This window comes from Apodemus sylvaticus, chromosome 19 (genome assembly GCF_947179515.1).
Source record: "Apodemus sylvaticus chromosome 19, mApoSyl1.1, whole genome shotgun sequence".
Lineage (NCBI taxonomy): Eukaryota > Metazoa > Chordata > Mammalia > Rodentia > Muridae > Apodemus > Apodemus sylvaticus.
Window position 1 is genome coordinate 4,875,382 of NC_067490.1, and position 20,580 is coordinate 4,895,961.

The 20,580-nt window shown below is 47.8% G+C and overlaps 1 protein-coding gene across 3 annotated transcripts in view; it reads right to left on the minus strand.

Annotated features, from left to right (window-relative positions):
• The window catches only part of Ilrun (inflammation and lipid regulator with UBA-like and NBR1-like domains), a 66,103-nt gene that overhangs the window by 34,346 nt on the left and 11,177 nt on the right, over window positions 1–20,580 (minus strand). For all 3 annotated transcript variants that reach the window (XM_052162988.1, XM_052162989.1, XM_052162987.1), the window contains exon 2: window positions 5,383–5,537. In XM_052162988.1, coding sequence (XP_052018948.1) covers window positions 5,383–5,537 — 155 coding nt within the window. The remainder of the gene's footprint in view (window positions 1–5,382; window positions 5,538–20,580) is intronic.

Sequence of the window (20,580 nt, forward strand, 5' to 3'; positions counted from 1 at the left end):
TTTTTTTTTTTGAGACAAGGTTTCTCTGTGTAGCCCTGGCTATCCTAGAGCTTCCTCTGTAGACCAGGCTAGCCTTGAACTGAGAGACCCTCTGCCTCTAGAGTGATGGGACCAAAGGTGTGCACTCCCATGCCAAATAAAGGCGCTCCCTCTTTTAAAAGTGGCTTGCACTTACCACCCAGCAATGACATGAAATGACGCAGGAGGATTGCTGGGTGCACTGTAGGTCACCATGAGACACTGAGTTACACGGGGGTGGTGGGGACACGCTCGGCAGTTAAGAGCGTTAAGGTCTCTCTCAAAGGACCAAGTTCACCCCCAGCTCCCATACAGCAGCTCACAGCCTAGCTCAGTGGAGCTAATGCTTTATTCTGAGCTCCTCGGGCTCAAGTACAAACCCACAAAGACACACATCTATGCATAACCTAAAAATTAGAATAAAACATTTAAACATAAAAAGAAACAAACAACAACAAAATACCAGTAACTTCTGTCAGCAATCAAAGTGGCGCAGGCCCTTAGAAGCTGAGTTAAAAAAAAAAAAAAAAAAAGCTGGCTGAATCCCAGGAGTTCAGGGCCAATTGAGGCAGAGCAACAAGGCATTACAGCCACCTCAGAACATAAAGACTGCCAGCCGACCGTGTGCTGTTTCTCCACTGGGGCCTGCCTGGCACAGCTTGCTGCTGGAGGTCAAGGAAGGAGTGGGGGACATGAGGTGCCTGAGGAAGGTCGGCCTCACCAAAGACCAAGATTCAAGGGGAAAAAGGTGCAAATCCACCCCCCCCACACACCCTACCTTGTACTGTGAGAGATGTGGCTGTCTTGGGCGGAGACGCAGGCTCTCCCGGCTCTGCACAGAACAGCGCACTGTTCAGTCACAGGGAACCGAAGGAGGAGGAACTAGGGCTCCCAGCTAGGCGCCCCTCTGGACACCCCTGCTAACCATGCCTGTCTAATGAGCTGCATGAAGCAGCTCTTGAAGAAAGACGTGAAAAGAGGTGTCCACCCTCGAGTCTAAAAGGACTCCAAATTAGGTCTCCAGGACAAACTGGGCACAAGGACTACTCATAAGCTTTATGACCTCAGAAATTGAGTTCCATATTCAATTAAGGTGGCAGTGCTCTGTTATTACAAAACAAAACAATAAAGCAGCCTCCGCCATCCCACCACTGCCAATCTTGAGATAACAGCATCAGGAAAAATCAAAACAAAGCCATCTAGTAGCTCTAGAAAGCCCGGACATGACCACGGCTGAGGCTACGGTGTCTGAAGATGTCTGGAACAGGTGATGTTTGTACAGAGATCTCTTGGGTATGTGTGGATGGCTTTTATTGATGTTTTATTGACCATGGATGGCTCTCAATAACCCTGGTGTGTGGAGGCAGCTCCATGGAGACAGACCTCAGACACCTAACAAGGGTGCTTGTTATCAAGCTAAGACATGACTTATGAACACAGGAAATACCCTCTCTGGAAAGAAGGGGAGAGTTCGTTCCCTATTTTAATGACTGAAGGAAGAAAGCCCGGGGTGGGAGGGGAGGGAGGGGTTCAGGTGAGCACAGTCCGATCTCAACCCCAGTTCCACACGGCACCAAATCTTAGCAGGGAAAGACACGGAACACCCAATTTCCTTTCCAAAGGGTAGTTTCATTTTCATTTCCACAAAGCTCAAAAATACTAAGAACAGCGAGCGTGTTCAAGCCATCATCAAGGGGTAATCACAGCTGTGCAGCGTTCAAGAAAACATAGTGACAAGTGCAGCTTAGCCCTGTGTGACACACTAAGATGTTGTGAGGTGGTGACAGAAATGGCTTTGTCTAGTGTGTGTGAGAGAGAGAGACAGACAGACAGACACACACACACACACACACAGAGAGAGAGAGAGAGAGAGAGAGAGAGAGAGAGAGAGAGAGAGAGAGAAACAGACTGACAGACAAGGGACTGAACCCAGGCCTTGTATGTGCATCAAGGCAAATTCTATCAGCTACATGAGTACCTAGCCCTTCTTACATCTCTACAGAGAAGATTCTACAGCAAACAAGTCTCAGTTCTGTAAGTCTGCACCTACGTAGCTTAATGTTAAGGGGCTGACTTTACAGTATATGACAGTTAAGTTCTCCAGGGACGCTGCTGGGACAGTCACAGCATACATATCTCACCTGTGTGTGTTAGCCTGGCATCTAAGGCAAGATTGGCCTTGACAATCAAGGCACATTAACTCGCTCAGTGAGTACTCTTCTCCAAAGCAGGCATGACCAAGTCAGAGACTGGAAGTGGTAGACGCCTACCCTACTTCTACACTGTAAGACACAGGCAAACAGTGTGATTCCGGGGAACCAGCGCACAGCCACGCCCTGTAATAACCTCCCCTACACAGCTCCTGGTCGGTCAAGTGGTAAGAATCGGGGTGCAGGATACAGCTACACGATACTGGCTTCAACCTTAGAAGAATGTTTGTGCATAGTACCTTGAAGGATAAAATCTGAAGCAACTGGAATTCCATCATAAGAACTGCTTTTCACACACACAAGCACTGGGAGCCAACAGCAAGAACCTCAACAGTTTTAGGTCAGGAGAAAGGCAGGCGAACAGTCAGGCAAGTCTGCCACATGTGCAGAGCTACCTACTGAGTCAGGTGAGGCTTCGCGGGTGTCGGCCTGCCTGCCTGCTTCCCCTCCTCCTCTTGTTCTGTAGCCTAGGCTAGACAGGTATTCATCAGCATCTACCTACCTTCATTTCCCAAACACTGGGATTCCAGCCCCTCAGCCTCCCGGCCTCACTACAGCCTTGTGGCAGGCAGTGATAGCACACATGTCTACAGAGGTGGCCTCCTCTATAGTCCAGACTGAGGGGGCCTCAGGAGGTAGAAGATGGCATACTGAAGCTAGTCTGGCTAGAGTGAGACCTTGTCCCCAAATATAAATACCCCATGTAAGTGGCTGGGAAGGCAAACTGAGCTGTGGGCCAGGCAGGGCTATACAATATAAGACTTTGTCTCAAAACAAACAAATGGATGGGGAGAAGGCCAAGTAGATAAAAGATGCACGACCCAAGCCTGAGAACTGAGTTAAATCCCCAGGGCCACAGGATGAACGGAGATGGTGTAGCACTCAGGCATCCATAATATAAAAGAAATAACATAAAAACATGTACTTGAGAGACTTGAGAGAGGCGCAGAGGTTAAGCGCTCTGGCCGCTCCCCCAGAGGACCTGGGCTCACTGCCAGCGGCCCCATGCAGCACCCAGCTGCTCCTAACGCCAGCTCAGAGGGCGCTGCCCCCTGCTGACATCCTCTGGCACCAAGCACGCATGTGATGCTATCAAAATATCTGTACATATAAACTTGTACAATATGTACTATTTTTAAAAAATACTAAAAAATTCATAGAAATATTTTCCTCCTGTAAATATGCAAGGCACTGGCATAACCTTAAAATAAGTCACAGTTTAAAAAATAAAAATAACTTCAAAAGATAGCATGGTAGCATATGGTTAAAATCTCAGCACTTGTGAGGTAGAACAGGAAGATCTCTGAATCCCTGCCTCAAAAAAATGAAGCTGAAGCTGGGCGTGGTGGGGCACACCTGTGATCCTAGCACTTGGGAGGCAGAGGCGGATTTCTAAGTTCGAGGCCAGCCTGGTCTACAGAGTGAGTTCCAGGACAGCCATGGCTACACAGAGAAACCCTGTCTCGAAAAAAACAAAAACAAAACAAAAGTAACAAACCCAGATGTTGGCTAAGCAATTAAAGAAAAGCCAAAAAACCAAAAACTGTGAGCATTCTCCTGTGTCGGAGGAGCCTCCAACCACAGCAGCAAGGGACACCGCCTACGGCTGCTCCTGCAGCAAGGGCCCGGCTGCTCAGCTTTCCTCAGGAGTCTCTCTGAACTAAGACAGCAAAAGCAGGGTAACTGGATCTGATGCAGCAATCCTTGTATAAAATTCTAGTTTAAAGCAGGCATGAAGCCAGGCAGCGCTGCTGCTACGCGCCTTTAATCCCAGCACTCTGGGAGGCAGAAGCAGGCCTGGTCTACACAGTGAGCTCCAGGACAGCCAGGGCTACATAGAGAAACCCTGTCTCGAAAAACCAAACACCGCCCCCCTCCCAAAAAAGAGGAAGCATGAAGGAAGACTGACATGTTAGACAGCAGCCAGTCCGGGCTACAGAGTAAGACTATTTCAAACAATACAAAACCGGTTAGCCAGAGTTTCCTCACCACAATGAGGTCTCCTGCGTTTTAGGCCCTCTCACATCAGACTGATATGACACAGGCACTCCGCACACTGCAGCCTCAGCTAAAGGACACTGAGCCTTCCAGTCGTCACTGCTAAGAGTATGAAGGCGCCCTCAGCCAAGAGGACGGAGGCGGGGCTCCAGAAAGCTAGGTGGCGATGGGCACTGTGATCATCCGCCATGCCCATGCTCATGTCCCACAGCTGTGGCAGATAAGTCAGCAGTGTGCCTTACTCAGTGACCTTCCAGCTTTGCCTCTGAGACTGGGTCGCCCCTGTAGCTCTGGCTAATCTGGATTGATTACGTAGTCCAGACTGACCACACAGACGTGCAGCGAACCTCTAGCTTTAGCCCAACTGCTAGATTACAGCAGTGTGCGCTGACTTTGACATAGCTCTTCGGGACTCCTTATCCCATCTCTCGACGTGGTCTCAGTGCCTCACAAACACTGCAGTGCAATCCAAGTCCTGTGGATGCATAGGCATGAGTCTCCAAGGAGCAGATGCCACTGTTCTGCCCAACTGCTAGGCCCAGGAGGCGCCTCTCTCTCCTCGGGCCTGGTAGAGAGGTGAGGTTACAGTAGAGCTCCAGGGGAGAAAACAGGGCCCAGAGCCTAGTTCCTAGCAGCCAATGAGAATTACATACTGTGCATTAGAAAACTCAGTCACAGGCTGGAGAGACGGCTCAGTGGTTAAGAGCACTGACTGCTCTTCCAGAGGTCCTGAGTTCAAATCCCAGCAACCACATGGTGACTCACAACCATCCATAATGAGATCTGACACCTTCTTCTGAGGTGTCTGAAGACAGCTACAGTGTATTTGCATATAATAAATGAAAGAAAGAAAGAAAGAAAGAAAGAAAGAAAGAAAGAAAGAAAGAAAGAAAGAAAGAAAGAAAGAAAGAAAGAAAGCTCAAGTCACACCAGGTGTGACTTTAATTCCAGTACCGCAGGCAGAGGCAGGGGGACCTCTATGAGTTCAAGGACAGCCTGGTCTACAGTCTGGGCTACATAGAAAGACACTGTCATGAAAAACAAAACAAAGCATAAATTAGTCTCAAAAATCACAGCCATAAGCTCCATCATGCCCTTCTCATTCTAACTTTAAAACAAACAACAATTAACATACAAATCCCCATTACACACTTACCAGAATTCTGAATCCGCCATGTTTTTATGAACTGGGTATCAGGGGGTATTGACTCCCCTTCTCCTATGGTGACATCTTCAACAAAGGACATGGAGGGCACACTGATATTTGGGCTCTCGAAGTCATAATAGGCGCCAATTGCTGCTTGTAAGTTCCTATAGATAAAAAGACAGAGGCTTCAGTCCACTCTGAAGATATTATCTGAACTGTCAACCGTAAGGGAAATCCTTTCTTAGGGTTGGTCACAGAGGCAGAGGCTCCCACTATCAGGCCTTCAAAAACCACTGGTCACTAAGAAACTACTAGAAAAGCAGAACCAACAAACTTGTGCATTCTCTCCTGAAGGCATTTCACAGAGGGTGACAGACCACTGTGAACTACAAGAAGCACAGACACAGGGACAGAAGAACACCAGCTAAGAGTCTCTCCAAAGCCTGATGTGGTATAACTCCAAAGAAACTAAGAGTCTTCCCAAAGCCAGGTCTGTAACTCCAGGATTCGGACATAGGCAGGGAGATTACCACTCTATAACTTTGTTTTTAAAAGATTTATCATTTCAATTATGCACACAGGTGTGTGTGTGTGTGTGTGTCCTCATGTGTATGCACATGGCACTGCAGGTAACCACAGAGGCCAGAGGTACTGGACTCCCTGAAGCTGAAGTTATGGATAGTTGTGAGCCACCTTAGTGGGTACTGGGAACCAAACCCGGGTCCCCTGAAGAGCTTCGGGTGCCCTCACCAGCTAAACCACCTCTCCTAAGCCCTCTATAAATAAAGAATAAAACACAAAAACTGGGTGTGGTGGCATATTCCTTTAAGGGATGAAAGTGCTCAGTACTTCAGAGGCAGAGGCAGGAGGATCTCTGTGAGTTCAAGGACTGCCTTGTCTAAATACAGAAAGAAATCCAAGGTAGCTAGGAGAGACTCCACCTTCATAAAACAAAACAAAATGAAACAACCCCTCAAAGCATGTCTTTAATGTGCATGTGTGAGTGTGGGTGCAGTGAGTCATGTGCACAGGTGGAGGTGGGTCAGACTCGGGCCACGCGGCGTGGTGGCAAGCCTTTCTACCCACTGAGCCATCTGGATAGCCCAAGTTCTACTTTTTAAAGACTGTATTGATTTTTGAGTGTTCTTACTTCCCACAGCAGGTATTGCTATAGACTGCTCTTGGCTTTATGTCTCTGACAGTAGCTCTTAAAGATACTTCTGTCAGGAATGAGTAGTCTCTGTCACAGCTGAGTCACTGCAAGGTAAAGCACTGCTAAAGCATCACTACTGAGTGCTTCATCTGTGTGCTCTGCAGCCAGCCCCTTGCCGCAGCACTCCTGAGGCGGGGGGCTTGTCACGGCTGGGCACAGCCCTCCTTCAGGAGACTCAGCTGAGCTCACACTGCACCTGCAGACCTGCTTCCCTGGCCTGGCTCTCTGCCAATGGGACAAATAACCTATTTAACATCTCAGAGTGCTTTTTTCTTTGCTGAGTGTGGTGGGTCAAGTCTGTAAGCACTCAGGAGGCTGACGTGAGAGTAGTGGGGTTTGGAGCTAGCCTCAGCTAAATATGGTGACTGTCTCACAAACAGTCTCAAAAACAAAAGTATTATTTTTAAGTGACCACTTTTTTTTACATGTGTGAGAGCTGGGGTACAGGTGAAGAGCTGAGATCAATTCCCAGCAACCACACGGTAGCTCATGACCTGTATGTAACAGTAGTTCCAGGGACTAATGTGCCTGCTTCTGAGCTCTGAGGACACCAGGCACACATGTGGTGGACATCTGTATACATAGGCATACCCTCATGCGCTTAAGATAATCTTTAAAAATGTTTAGTAAGAATCATGTGTGGGGCTGGGCAGTGGTGACGCACACCTTTAATTCCAGCACTTGGGAGGCAGAAGCAGGCGGATTTCTGAGTTCAAGGTTAGCCTGATCTACAGAGTGAGCTCTAGGACAACCAGGAATACACAGAGAAACCCAGTCTTGAGAAAAAAAAAAACAAACAAACCAAAAACAGAAAAAGAAACAAAGAATCACATGTGGGGGTGAAGAAGTGGTGAAGGGAGTGAAGTCCCCGACGCACAAGCGAGGCATGACTCTGGATCCCTAGAGCCCGTATGCAGAGCTAACCATGGAAGGAGAGACAGGAGAGCTATCTCAGGGTGAATTCGCGGTGAGACACCCTGTCTCTAAGAGCTAGGGAGGGCTTTAATCCCAGCACTTGAAAGGCAGAGAGGCAGGAAGATTTCTGTGGGTTCAAGACCAACATGGTCCATCTAGACTGAGGTTCAGGCCATCCAGGCCTACACAGTGAGACCCTGACTCAGAACAAAACCAAACAAAATGTTGAAGAGGGACAGCCACCCTCCCACCTCTGGCCTCCACACTGACCAGCATGCATATACATTCATGAGAGACTGAGGGGAGGGTACACCAGCCTCCAAACCCTACAACTCAGGAAGTGGAGCTCAGATGATGAAGGGTTCAAGACCAACCTGAGCTACATGAAACCTAGTCTCATATCAGAAAAGGGAAAGGAAGAAAGCCAAATGCCTCTTGCCACCTCTTTCTCGGAAGAGCCACTTGGTTAGCTGCTCCTGAGGAGCCAAGCGCACAATCCAGAGTCCTCCCCACACAGCAGCATCTCCTCAGGCGGGTTCACAGCTCCAGGGCCGGAAACCAAGGGCCACAAAGGCTGGTTAAACAAAGGTTAGAGAGCAGAGGCATTTCTGGGGATGATAGAATGGGACTCTCTTCTGGTCCACATCAGTAAGCCCACAGCCAGTTCTAGCAGACACCGAGCCACTCCGCATGCTTCCAGCACACGCAGCTGTGCACACGGAGCCGTGGGCTGCCTTACCTACCATGCACACACACAGTAGGAAATGACTGCAACAGGCGCACACTAGGAGCAGCCGATCAATAGATCAATACTTTCTGGCTATGGCCTCGGTGCCTGCTTCTCCAGGTGTTTGCAGCTGCCAGAAAGGCAGGCTATCCTTAGAGCAAGGATCATGTGATGGCGGCGCAGCTTACTAATCAGTAAGGGGTGGAATTACGACACCAGCAGCCTGCCTGCCCCACGTGCTTGATGAAATTTACATGGAGCAGAGCTGGGCGGGGAGCCAAACTGCACCAGCTCTCTCCCAGTTGCATACAAAGGCTTGGACTTTAGTCTTTCAGCCTTTTCCTTTTTAGATAACAAGGATCAAAACCATAAATAGTGGCTGGTAAACCTAAGGTGGCCCACAGACAGACTCCAAGGCACATCAGCAACCAGCCCTACCCTTAAGAACTGAAGAAGATCAAGTGTGAGAAAATAAGACTTCTTTCCACTCTGGGAGGCAGAGGCAGTGATTTCTGAGTTCGAGGCCAGCCTGGTCTACAGTGTGAGTTCCAGGACAGCCATGGCTATAAAAAGAAACTATCTTTTTTCTTTCTTTTTTTTGGTTTTTTGGATTTGGTTTTTTCGAGACAGGGCTTCTCTGTGTAGCCCTGGCTATCCTGGAACTCACTTTGTAGACCAGGCTGGCCTCGAACTCAGAAATCCGCCCACCTCTGCCTCCCAGAGTGCTGGGATTACAGGCGTGCGCCACCACCGCCTGGCAAGAAACTGTCTTGAAAAATGAATGAATGAAAGAAAGAAAGAAAGAAAGAAAGAAAGAAAGAAAGAAAGAAAGAAAGAAAGAAAGAAAGAAAGAAAGAAAGAAAGAAAGAAAAAAGAAAGACAGAAAGAAAGAAAGAGAGAGAGAGAGAGAGAAAGAAAGAAAGAAAGAAAGAAAGAAAGAAAGAAAGAAAGAAAGAAAGAAAGAAAACATTTAGTAAAAGTTGTGTCCATTTTTAAACTAAAGACTACTTTCTTCCTCTTGCAAGCAGCCTGCACTGTCTTCTGTTGGGAGGGACACACGTTGCACATTCAGGAGAATCAGCAATTCTCACAGCAATTTATGTCCAGTCTTAGCCGTGGGTGTGTCACCAGGTCAGGCTCCCAGATCACTGGAGACGGAACAACAAGAGCAACAGTCACACTCCCCTCACTGGCAGAGGCGCTCCCCGGCCTCAATTCCCTCCAGAGCTCTAACTCCTTGCACAGCCAAAGCAAGAACTGCTTGCTCACCCACACCTGCGGGCACAGGAGATTCAGCCAGGAAAGACCAAGGGCCTCTTAAAGCCTGAACTTCAAGTGAGTGAACCGGAATGGAGGGAGGTGAGCGGGCAGATGACTTCCTAGACGCAGGCCGACTGCAGCCACAGGCATGGCTGGGCATGCCTCCTGAGGGTCCAGCAGCCCCCGCTCCGTGCCAGCATGCACACATCTGTTTCCACACTCAGGCTGCTGCTGGTGACCAGGAAGGAAGAACACTGGCTGCAGGAGAGCCTCCGCCCCAGTCCTCCTCAGAGCATCTAGCCAGAACCAGACTTCAATGGAAGTTCAGTTAGAACCACTCTGAGGAAGTCCACTGTGGTGGCACACACCTTTAATCCTGTCGTTCCAGAGGCAGAAGCAGGTGGTTCACTGAGTTTGAGGCCAGCCTGATCTACAAAGTGAGTTCTAGGCCAGTCAGGGCTGTTACACAGAGAAACTCTGTCTCAACCACAAAACCAAAATTATGGGCAGTGGAGAGGGTGGATACCTTAAGACCTTTCCTGTCTGAGAACTGTATAATGGGATGACTGAAGTGCTATACCCTGTCACTACCACAACCTTTTTTTTCAGACAGAGTCTCATTATGCAGCCCTGGCTGTCCTGGAACTCAGATAAATAGACCAGTTTGTCCTCGAACTCAGAGATTCACTTGCCTGAGTCCTAAGTGCTGGGACTTAGTCCCAGGAAGGCAAAAGGAAGACTATCACAAATTCAAGGTCAGCCTGGGCTACAGAACAGGATTGAACCTCCCACCCAAAAAGAGTTAGAATTGAAAATGTTGCATGAATTTTGAAAAATTAAGTGGGTGTTCATAGGGCTAGAGATGGCTCTCGGTGGTTAAGAGCACTGACTGCTCTTCCAGAGGTCCTGAGTTCAAATCACAGCAACCACACAGTGGTTCTCAACCATCCGTAAAGAGATCTGATGCCCTCTTCTGGTACATCTACATATAATAATAAATAAATCTTTTTAAAAAAAGTGTGTGTTCACATGAACATGAGTGCACCTTGGGAACAAGGTGAAAATCAGAGGACACCTTGTTAGAGCTGGATCTCCCCAACACCAGGGGACTATGGGTACTGAACCAGGCTTGGGAGCAAGCACTGTTAACAGGGCCGGAGACATGGCTCAGTGGTTAAGAGCACTTGCTGTGCCTCAAAGGATCCTAGTTCAATACCAAGCACCCACTTTGTAGCTAATAACCATCTGTAACTTTAGTCCAAGGGAATCCAACACCTCTGTAAGCACACGGTGAGTGTGTTTTATTACACAGATGCAGGCAAAATATCCATACATATTAAAAAGCAGTAAGAAATAAAAACAAGCTGGCATGGTAGTGCATGTCTGTATACTCCATACTTGAAAAGCAGAGACAGAAGGATCAGGCGTTCACAGTGAGCTCGAGACTAACCTGGCCACACAAGTTCCTGCCTGCTCAGGTACAGGGGAATTCAGACAGGCTAACGCAGAAGGGTACACCCAACCAGACATGACGGTTAGTGTCTGTAGTCACAGTCCTCAAAAGGCTACGGTAGGAAGGACTGCCAGGAGTTTGGGGCCAGCCTGGGCTACACAGTAAGTCACTAAGGTCACTAGCCTGAGCTACAATATAAGACACCAGGCCCCCAAAAGTAGAGAGGATATGAAGGGGACTGGTAAGATGGCTCACTGGGTAATGGCATCTGCTGCTGGGCCTGACAGCTTGAGTCTTGTCACTACAACCGGAATAGGAGAGGCCTGCCTGCCTCCTGACAAGCTCTCCTGTCTGCCACAGGAGCCAGGGCTAGCATGTACACACGCACACAGTAAATGCAGGGGATCGGGATGGAAAAGAAAAGAGAGAAAAACCTAAAGAATTAAAAACCACTTTCCTAGCTGGGCGGTGGTGGCGCAAGCCTGTAATACCAGCACTTGGGAGGCAGACACAGGTGGATTTCTGAGTTCGAGGCCAGCCTGGTCTACAGAGTGAGTTCCAGGACAGCCAGGACTACACAGAGAAACCCTGTCTCAAAAAAAAAAAAAAAAAAAACAAAAGAAAAAAAAAAAAAACAAAAGGAAAAAAACCCACTTTCCTTAGGCTGAGAGAACAGCTCAGGCATAGAGTGTTGAGTGTACACACAGCCAGACTTCATCCCAGTACTGAAGAACAAACACCAGGCCACCTAAGCATGAGACACTCATTGTAATGTGGGAAGGACGATCGCAGCAGTGGAGCCCCCAACACCGTGGAGCTCTGACCCCATGGAGCCCCCAACCCCGTGGAGCCCCCGACCCCGTGGAGCCCCCGACCCCGTGGAGCCCCCGACCCCGTGGAGCCCCCGACCCCGTGGAGCCCCCGACCCCGTGGATCTCTGACCCCATGGAGCCCCCGATACAGTGGAGCGCAGTGGAGCCTCCGACCCCGTGGAGCTCCTGCTTTATCCCTAGTGTGTCCTTTGCCCTCAGACCCATGCCAAGGCACACTGCAAAGGGAAATTAAGTAAAGGTCTGCTGATGAGACAGACCTCTGGCAAGCTTCAGGACACACGGCAGGAAGGCACACCTTCCTGTGAAGATGGAGAAAGAGTTGGGTGCTCTGGAAGCAGGGCGCCCCAGAGGCCCCTGCAGTCGAACTCAGTCCAGGCTCAAGCTGCTCACTTTTAAGATGAACTTGCACACGGAAGCCAAGCGGTATAGGAACTGATTGCAATGCAAACCCCTAAGGCAGGGACTGAGTGTGCTGCTGTGTGCTTCACTGTGGACTCAGGAGAACCACAGGAGGACAGGCAGGCCGTGCACTGCAAACCCAGGCTGCACTCTGCTGAGTCACTTCCGCCATGAACCTCTGTGTCCAAGAACTCACGTTTCAGTTAAAAATGCAGGTTTAGAATAGCTCCTTGTTTTGGTCCCTGGATCTAATTTCCTGAAATGATTTACAATCGCTGTGTCGATCTATGGTAAGTACAGTTTCTGAAGATGCTGAGACCCTGTGAAGAGACAAGGTGCAATACCCCGAATGTCCCTGGATGACAGCACAGAGCTTGTTCAGACACAGCGCTCCTTATAAACAGTTTTGGTTAGTCAGGAAATTCACAGTGAGTTGTGACATGATTAGATGAATCTGCAATTAAGCAGAGTTCCAAATGATCTGATCCTAAGACTGTCAAAGAGGTGTTTCCTAGTTTAAAAATACAAAGAACTTTTGGGTTTGACATTTTTTTAAAGTTGCCCAAAATATCTAAATACACATTCTATTCTATAATCTAGCTGTTATTGCTGTAATCCCAGCACTTGGGAGGCAGAGGCATGTAGACTTCTGAGTTTGAAGCCAGCCTGTTCTATAGAGTGAGTTCCAGGACAGCCAGGGCTACACAGAGAAACCCTGTCTCAAAAAAAAAAACAAAAAAACAAAAACAAAAACAAAAACAAAAACAAAAACAAAAAAAAAGAAAAAGCAAAAAGCCACATACAGGCTGGGCATAAGGGTGCTGGCCTTTAATTCAAGCACTAGAAAGGGACAGGCACGAGGGTGTCTGTGAATCTGAGCCCAGCCTGGTTTACACAGCCAGCTATAGACCAGCCATTGAGACTATATAGAGACTGTCTCAAAAAAACAAAAATAAAAAACAAAACTCAAAGTTCCATACATGGCTGGATAGAAGAACACTTGCTGATCTTGCAAAGAACCTGGATTCAATTCCTAGCACCCACATGGTGGCTCTCAGTCTGTAACTTCAGTTCCAAAGACTCCAGCACCTTCTTCTGGCTTCCTAGGGCACTGCACACACATGGTGCACAGACACCACGCACACAAACATTATACACTAGATCACAACCACAGGTAACACCTGGAACCACACTCCCTCTACTGGCCTCCGTGGCCCTGGCATTGTGTACACACATCACATACACAAACAAACATAGAACCACGGTGGCCTGAGCATGGTACATGAAACCCACAGGGTGGGAGAAGAGAGACAGGCTGTCCTCTGTCTCCACATGTGCACACACAAATATATGCTCAGAAAAAAAAGATTAAAAGCTATTACTAGAGCGAGAGAGACTTACTGGATAAACTAAATGCTATCATCTTAGCAGCCTGAGCTTGGTCCCTGGGTCGGTCCCACAGGGGACATAGGAACCAAGTTGTCCCTGACCGCCATAAATACACCATGGCATGCCACCCACCAATAGTACAACTTTTTCCCCAAACATAAAGGTTAGGTGCATTCTATGCACCTAATGCATACAGGCCGGTGCATTCTCAGCACTGCAAATGCTTCAAACAGCTCTTGCCACGGCCCACCACACCAGCACTCGAGCTAGCTCCATCAACATGGTCACACCCCGGGCAGCAGCTCATGCTTCAGACAAGCCGGTCTCAGACAGGTAAAATGACTCAAACATGTTTTTATGCATTTCAGAATAAATGGGCTTTGAAAAATTACTTTCTTCCGTTAAAACTAGGACTCATTAAATGAAGTGCCAGGCAGTCCTTGAGCACTTCTGTAGCTCAGGCAGGCCTTAAGCTTGGGACCCAACTGCGTCAGCCAGGACTGTAGCTTCTGCTGCCCATCTAGAAGTCCTTATCATTTTAGGACTAGATTAAGTTGCACAGGTGATACCTGTGATCCAGCCCACCAGAGGCTGAAACAGGAGACGCACGCCGTCCCACTGTGATGCCAGTCTGGGCTACACAGTACACTCCAGGCCAGCATAGGCTAGAGGGGCCCTTGCTAAAACAAATAGCCCATTATGGTGGCACTCTATGATGCGAGCCCATCACTTAGGAGGTGAACTCAGGGGCTAGAAAGACGGCTCAGGGGTTAGAGCACTGACTGCTCTTCCAGAAGTCCTCAGTTAAAATCCCGGCAACCACACAGACGACCCGGTGGCTCACAACCATCTGTAATGGGATCTGATGCCCTCTTCTGGTGGGTCTGAGGACAGCAACAGTGTGCTCACATACATACAATAAATACTTTTTTTTTTTTTTAAAGAAAAGGCTATTGTCTTAAAAAAAAAAAAAAGAGGTAAACTCAGCTCACTCAGTTCACAGCCTGTATAACACAAGGAATGGAAGAGGGGAGAAGCCTGGTAGGAAAGTTAAACAAGGAGGGGGCAGCAAAAGGGGAAAAGGGAGGAGAGAGAACAAAACAGGGAAAATCTTCACCTCACAGCCGGTGGGTGCAGTGGTGCGCACCTGTGACTCCAGGAGGCACGCTGAATTTGAGGTCAGCCCGAGCTGACTCAGAGTGCCTCAAAATAACCCATTGTCATTTACCCCAAAAGAGAATTAACTGTACCTTTAGTGAATGCTAGTTTTACCTTAAATTAACAGGGTAGGGTCATTTGAGGGGAGGGAACCTCAGTTGAGAAAATGCCTCTATAGAACTGGACTGTGTGTGAGCAGGCCTAGAGGACATTTTCTTGAAGACTGATATAGGAGGGCCCCGCCCATTGTGGGTGGGGCCATCCTTGGGCTGGTGGTCCTGGGTTCTACAAAAAAGCAGGCTGAGCAAGCCAGTAAGCAGCGTCCTCCAGGCCTTGGCATCAGCGCCTGCCCCAGCCAGGTTCCTGCCCTGACTGCTCTCAGTGGGGAACTGGAAAGAGACAGAAGTGTGAGTATTCTTTCCTCCCTGTGTTGACTTTCAGTCATGGTGTTTCATCAAAAACTCACTCTAACCCTGCCTCAGACTGCAACTAACAAAAGAAGGAGAAAATAACCTTTGTGCAACCATCTTGTAAGGAATTCAGGCTCATCCCTGAATCCTGTGGGCTGACAGACTGCTGAGGCTCTCAAACATTCAACCTCATACAGCATTTGGTAACTGGAAGAAAAACAGCTAGCCACTATTTCTAACAACAACCACAAAAAAAAAAAATGGTTTAACCTAAATCTAATTATGACACTGCCACTTATCAACAACGTCAGACACTCAGAGGCAGCAAACATAAACTCTACATACATACAGTCTTAGGGCTGGACTCAGCGGTTAAAGCACTGGTCACTGTGCAGGGACCTGGTGAGCACCCACACGGTGGTTCACAGTCCTGTCACTCCAGCCCCAGAGATCTAATGCCCTCTTCTGGACTCCTTGGACTGCAGGCATGTATGTACACACACACACACACACACACACACACACACACACACAGGTGGGCAAAATACACAAAATAAAACATTTTAGAAAATCCTAAATTAAAGACTGAGGGAACTGAATGCCCTCTTCTGGCCTCCAAGTATACCAGGTACACACATACATAGTGCGCGCGCGCACACACACACACACACACACACAGAGAGAGAGAGAGAGAGAGAGAGAACATTAAGGTAAGGAAACCTGATAACCAAATACACCTGGTATTCTTTGTGAGGGAGTAGTTTTTGCTTTGGATTTCTGAGGCTGGCTCTACTATGTAGCTCAGGCTAGTTTGGAACTCCTGCCTCAGAGTGAAAATCTTGAGGAAAATTATGGGTTTAAAAACAAACATTTCTCTGGCTGCAATGGTCCACTCCTGTAACCCCAGTTCTAAGGCTGGTGAAGCATCCCTGCAATCTAAGGCAGCCTAGGGTGCACAGTAAATTCAAGGCGTGCCCAGGCCACAAAGGCTACATATCAAAAAACCCAAAACTCAGCAAGCAAATGTATCAGTGGCCACTCTAAGGACAGGCTGGGACTGGGAACTGGCCTGTGCTCGTGCTTCCGACGCATGTCCTTGGGGTGGACAATGATCCACACTTATGTGGTAAGATGACCTTATCCTCTCTGCGGGCAGGGCTTAGCGGCAGACTATATAGGCTGGCTGCCTGAGATTCATCACAAATGTTCAGGAAAAGAGAATTCATGGTGTCTGTAAAAGACTTCCATGCACACTGTTCATGGGATATAGGACAGCAGCAGCTCTAGAACAGTGGAACAGTTTGGCAGATGTTCAAATCCTGCACAATTTAGCGTATAACTAGCAACCTTGGTATCTACCTCAGAGACACTCTAAAATATGTCTATACTAAGTCTCGTGAGTGAAGTGTTTAATGTGTCATCTATTCGGAGAGCCAGTGAGAGCGGGGCTGCTCAGTGGAGAACATGTGTGAACCCTGGGCTCCATCCTTGGCACTGAGAAAGCAGGTGGGTAGAAATGACAGAACAAGAGACAACAAAGAGCAGCACAAGGCGTCTGCCCAAGGCCACACAGTCTCCATACCACACACAGTTTCTTACCAGTCAAGACAAATGAAATCCTAATGCTTGCCAAGCATAAACCTATTAAAGTGCACCCGGGGGGGGGGGGGGGGCAGCTCCTTGCCACACTGTTGCTCTGTGGTACAGCCTGCAATCTAGTCAGCATGGGGCAGAGGCAGAAGGACCCGAGTTCAAGGTCAGACTCCTCTACTGACCGAGTTCCAAGACAGCCAGGGCTGCACAAAACAAAACGACAACTTAAAGACAACACCAAAGAGATCACCCAGACAACAAGAGCAAATAAATAATTTCATCAAGAAGTACAAACAAGGAGCTGGAGAGATGGCTCAGAAGTTAAGAGCACTGACTGTTCTTCCAAAGGTCCTGAGTTCAATTCCCAGCAACCACATGGTGGCTCATAATCATCCGTAATGAGATCTGGTATCCTATTCTGGCCCGCAGGTGTACATGCAGGAAGAACACTCAGTACACAATAAATAAATCTTAAAAAAAAAAAAAAAGTACAAATAAGCCAGGCACTGGTGGTGCGCGCCTTTAATCCCAGCACTTGGGAGGCAGAGGCAGGTGGATCTCTGAGTTCGAGGCCAGCCTGGTCTACAGAGTGAGTTCCAGAACAGCCAGGGTTACACAGAGAAACCCTGTCTTGGGAAAAAAAAAAAAAAAAGTACAAACAGCCAGGCCAGATGGACAAGATGGTACAGGCCCTGTAATACTCCTAGCACTCAGGAAATGGAGCCAGGAAGGAGGATGACCAAAGTTCAAGGCCAGCCTGGTCTCCAAGGCCAGGCAAGTACGGTCTTCATTCTAAGAACCTGAATAAAATCATCCTCAAAAAAAGAGGAAGAAAGAAGAAGAAAGAAGAAGAAGAGAGAGAGAGAAGGAGAGGGGAGGGGAGGGGAGGGGAGGGGAGGGGAGGGGAGAGGAGAGTTGAGAGGAGAGGAGAGGAGAGGAGAGGAGAGGAGAGGAGAGGAGAGGAGAGGAGAGGAGAGTGGGAAAAGGTAGACAGACATTTCTAAGACAGCAGCTACTGTGGTGGTTGGTACATGCTTGCCAGCTGAGCATTTGGGAGGCCTTGTGGCAGGAGAATCCTGAGTTGAAGGTCAGCCTGGACTATGAGAGGACTCAAAATTGAACAGGAAATTTCCAAGGCCAAAAGGAAGAGGGTTCTCGCTCGCTTGCTCGCTCTCTTATTGGCAGGCCCACCAGGGCCAAGCAATCTCTCTGAGGCCAAGGGCTCGGGAGTCAGAGCAGCTATCAAAGGCTTCCAGAGAATGGAGAGATTAGGATTCATTCAAAGAAGCAAAACAGTTACAATAAAATCAAGATCCAACCTAGCCTTCAAAATCCTGAGAAAATATGACCAGCCTTCAAACGGACTGCCCAGCCAAACTCCTACAACTATGGGTCGGAGAATGAAAGAGGTTGATTCCGAATGCCAAAGTCTCAAATATTCCCACTGCAGTTTCAAAAAGTGTAAACTTTAAGGGGATGGAAGTTTTTCCAAGAAGTGGGCTCGATCCACTTCACAGAAATGGAGCCCAGGCTGAGAACCACGCAGCAGGCCGGCAGCCCAACCAGGAAGACCACTATAGGACTAAAGCTCTGGGATCCTTGATTTTGTCTTTTTTTTTTTTTTTGGGAGAAAGGTCTTTCTTCCTCAAACTACAGACTTTTTTTTTTTGGTTTTGTTTTGTTTTTTGGTTTTTCGAGACAGGGTTTCTCTGTATAGCCCTGGCTGTCCTGAACTCACTCTGTAGACCAGGCTGGCCTCGAACTCAGAAATCCACCTGCCTCTGCCTCCCAAGTGCTGGTATTACAGGCGTGCGCCACTACCACCCGGCGACTATTTTTTTATTATTATTGTTTTTTGTTTCTTGGTTTTTCGAGACAGGGTTTCTCTGTATAGCCCTGGCTGTCCTGAACTCACTCTGTAGACCAGGCTGGCCTCGAACTCAGAAATCCACCTGCCTCTACCTCCCAAGTGCTGGGATTAAAGGCGTGCGCCACCACAGCCTGGCTGGCACAGACTATTTTTAATGTTTACTTTTATTTAACAAATAGGGATATCCCCTTTAACATATATGGATATAACTGTGCAGCATGTGTGTACTGATTGCCCACAGGTCAAAAGAGAGCATCAGATCCCCTGGTCTGGACTGACAGACATCTGTGAGCCATCATGCAGAGGCTGAGAACTCAGCCTGGGACCTCTGCAGGAACAGACAAAGCCTTTAAGCACTGAGCCAGGTCTCCAATTCCTTACAATACTTCTTATTTTAAAACATGGGGGTGGGGGCAGAGCTGACAGAACACTTAACATATCTGATGAAATGGAAAATAAATACACAGCTGGAACGGAAGAAAGATAATTTAATTTGAAAACAAAAAAACAAACAAACAAACAAACAAAAAAAATCCAAGCAAAACATGCAGCTAGAGCAGGCGAAGGTGGTCCACACTCTGATCCAAGCAGGGGCAGCAGGATCTCTGAGTTTGAGTTCAAGGCCAGCCCCAGTTACAAGGCAGGCAGAGCTACAGAAAAGAAATGTTTCAAGAGGGGGAGGGATGGAGGACTAGGTAAGCATTAGGCCACCTGGTGCCAGCACACACAGCACAGACCTACAGAACGTCACTCCATCCCTATAATCCTACAGAACGTCACTCCATACCTATAAACACCACTACTCTATTAAAATGGGTTTAAAAACAGCTGAGGATGTATGTCAGTGGTACAGGATTTACCCAGCATGGCCCTGGGTTAGCATGCCAAGCCTCTCAAATAAACATATTTCATTCCTTTGCTTCTGATGAGCCATCCAGATACACCACCAACCCAACATGCTGCCAATGAAGGGTGACAAGACAAAGGTGGGAAATGAGTACTGAACACAGATCTTTCCTTACTGTGCAAATGCCGCATAGACACTGAGGTGAAAAGATCTCACACAAGTCACGGAAGCATACAAATAACCAATAAAAACAGAAAATGGCTGGGTAGTAGTGGTGCACACCTGTAATCCCAGCGCAGAGGCAGGAGGATTTCTGAGTTTGAGGCCAGCCTGGTCTACAGAGCGAGTTCCAGGACAGCCAGAGCTATACAGAGAAACCCTCTCTCGAAAAAACGAAATCCAAAAAACCAAAAAACCAAAAAAAAAAAAAAAAAAAAAAAAAAAAAAAAAAAAAAAAAAAAAATCCATAGAATTTTCTCTCCCAACTCTCCCCAATCGAGCAGCTCACAGTCACTTGTAACTGCATCTCCAGGGTGTTTGAGACCTTCTGGCCTCTACTGGCATCCCTGGGATATACTCATACAAGCACTCAGCTTTTTAAAAATAAAGTTCATGGTACACAGACACACATATAGGCAAAACACCTACAAGAATTAAACCTAGTAGCCAGGTGGTGGTGGCGCACGCCTTTAATCCCAGCACTCTGGGAGGCAGAGGCAGGCGGATTTCTGAGTTCGAGGCCAGCCTAGTCTACAGAGTGAGTTCCAGGACAGCCAGGACTACACAGAGAAACCCTGTCTTGAAAAAAAACAAAAAAAAAAAAAAACAAAAAAAAAAACAAAAAAAGAAAAAAAAAAGAAAGAAAAGAAAAAAAAAGAAAAAAGAAATCCAGATGGCCAGCACGTAGACATGGCACATTATACATTTTTTCAGAGTATATAAGAAAGCTGTGATACAGCACACTGGAGGCAGGAGAGGGCAAGAGGGTCAGGGCTCCAAGCCAGCCTTAGATACAAGGTGAACTCAAGGCAGCCCCAGGCTACAGAAGGGAAAACAAGAAAAAGGAAAGAGAGCAGAAGAGCAGTGCCTGCCTCTGAGCAAAGCACTGAGCCACCAGCAGTGAAGGAAACGCAGAAGCAC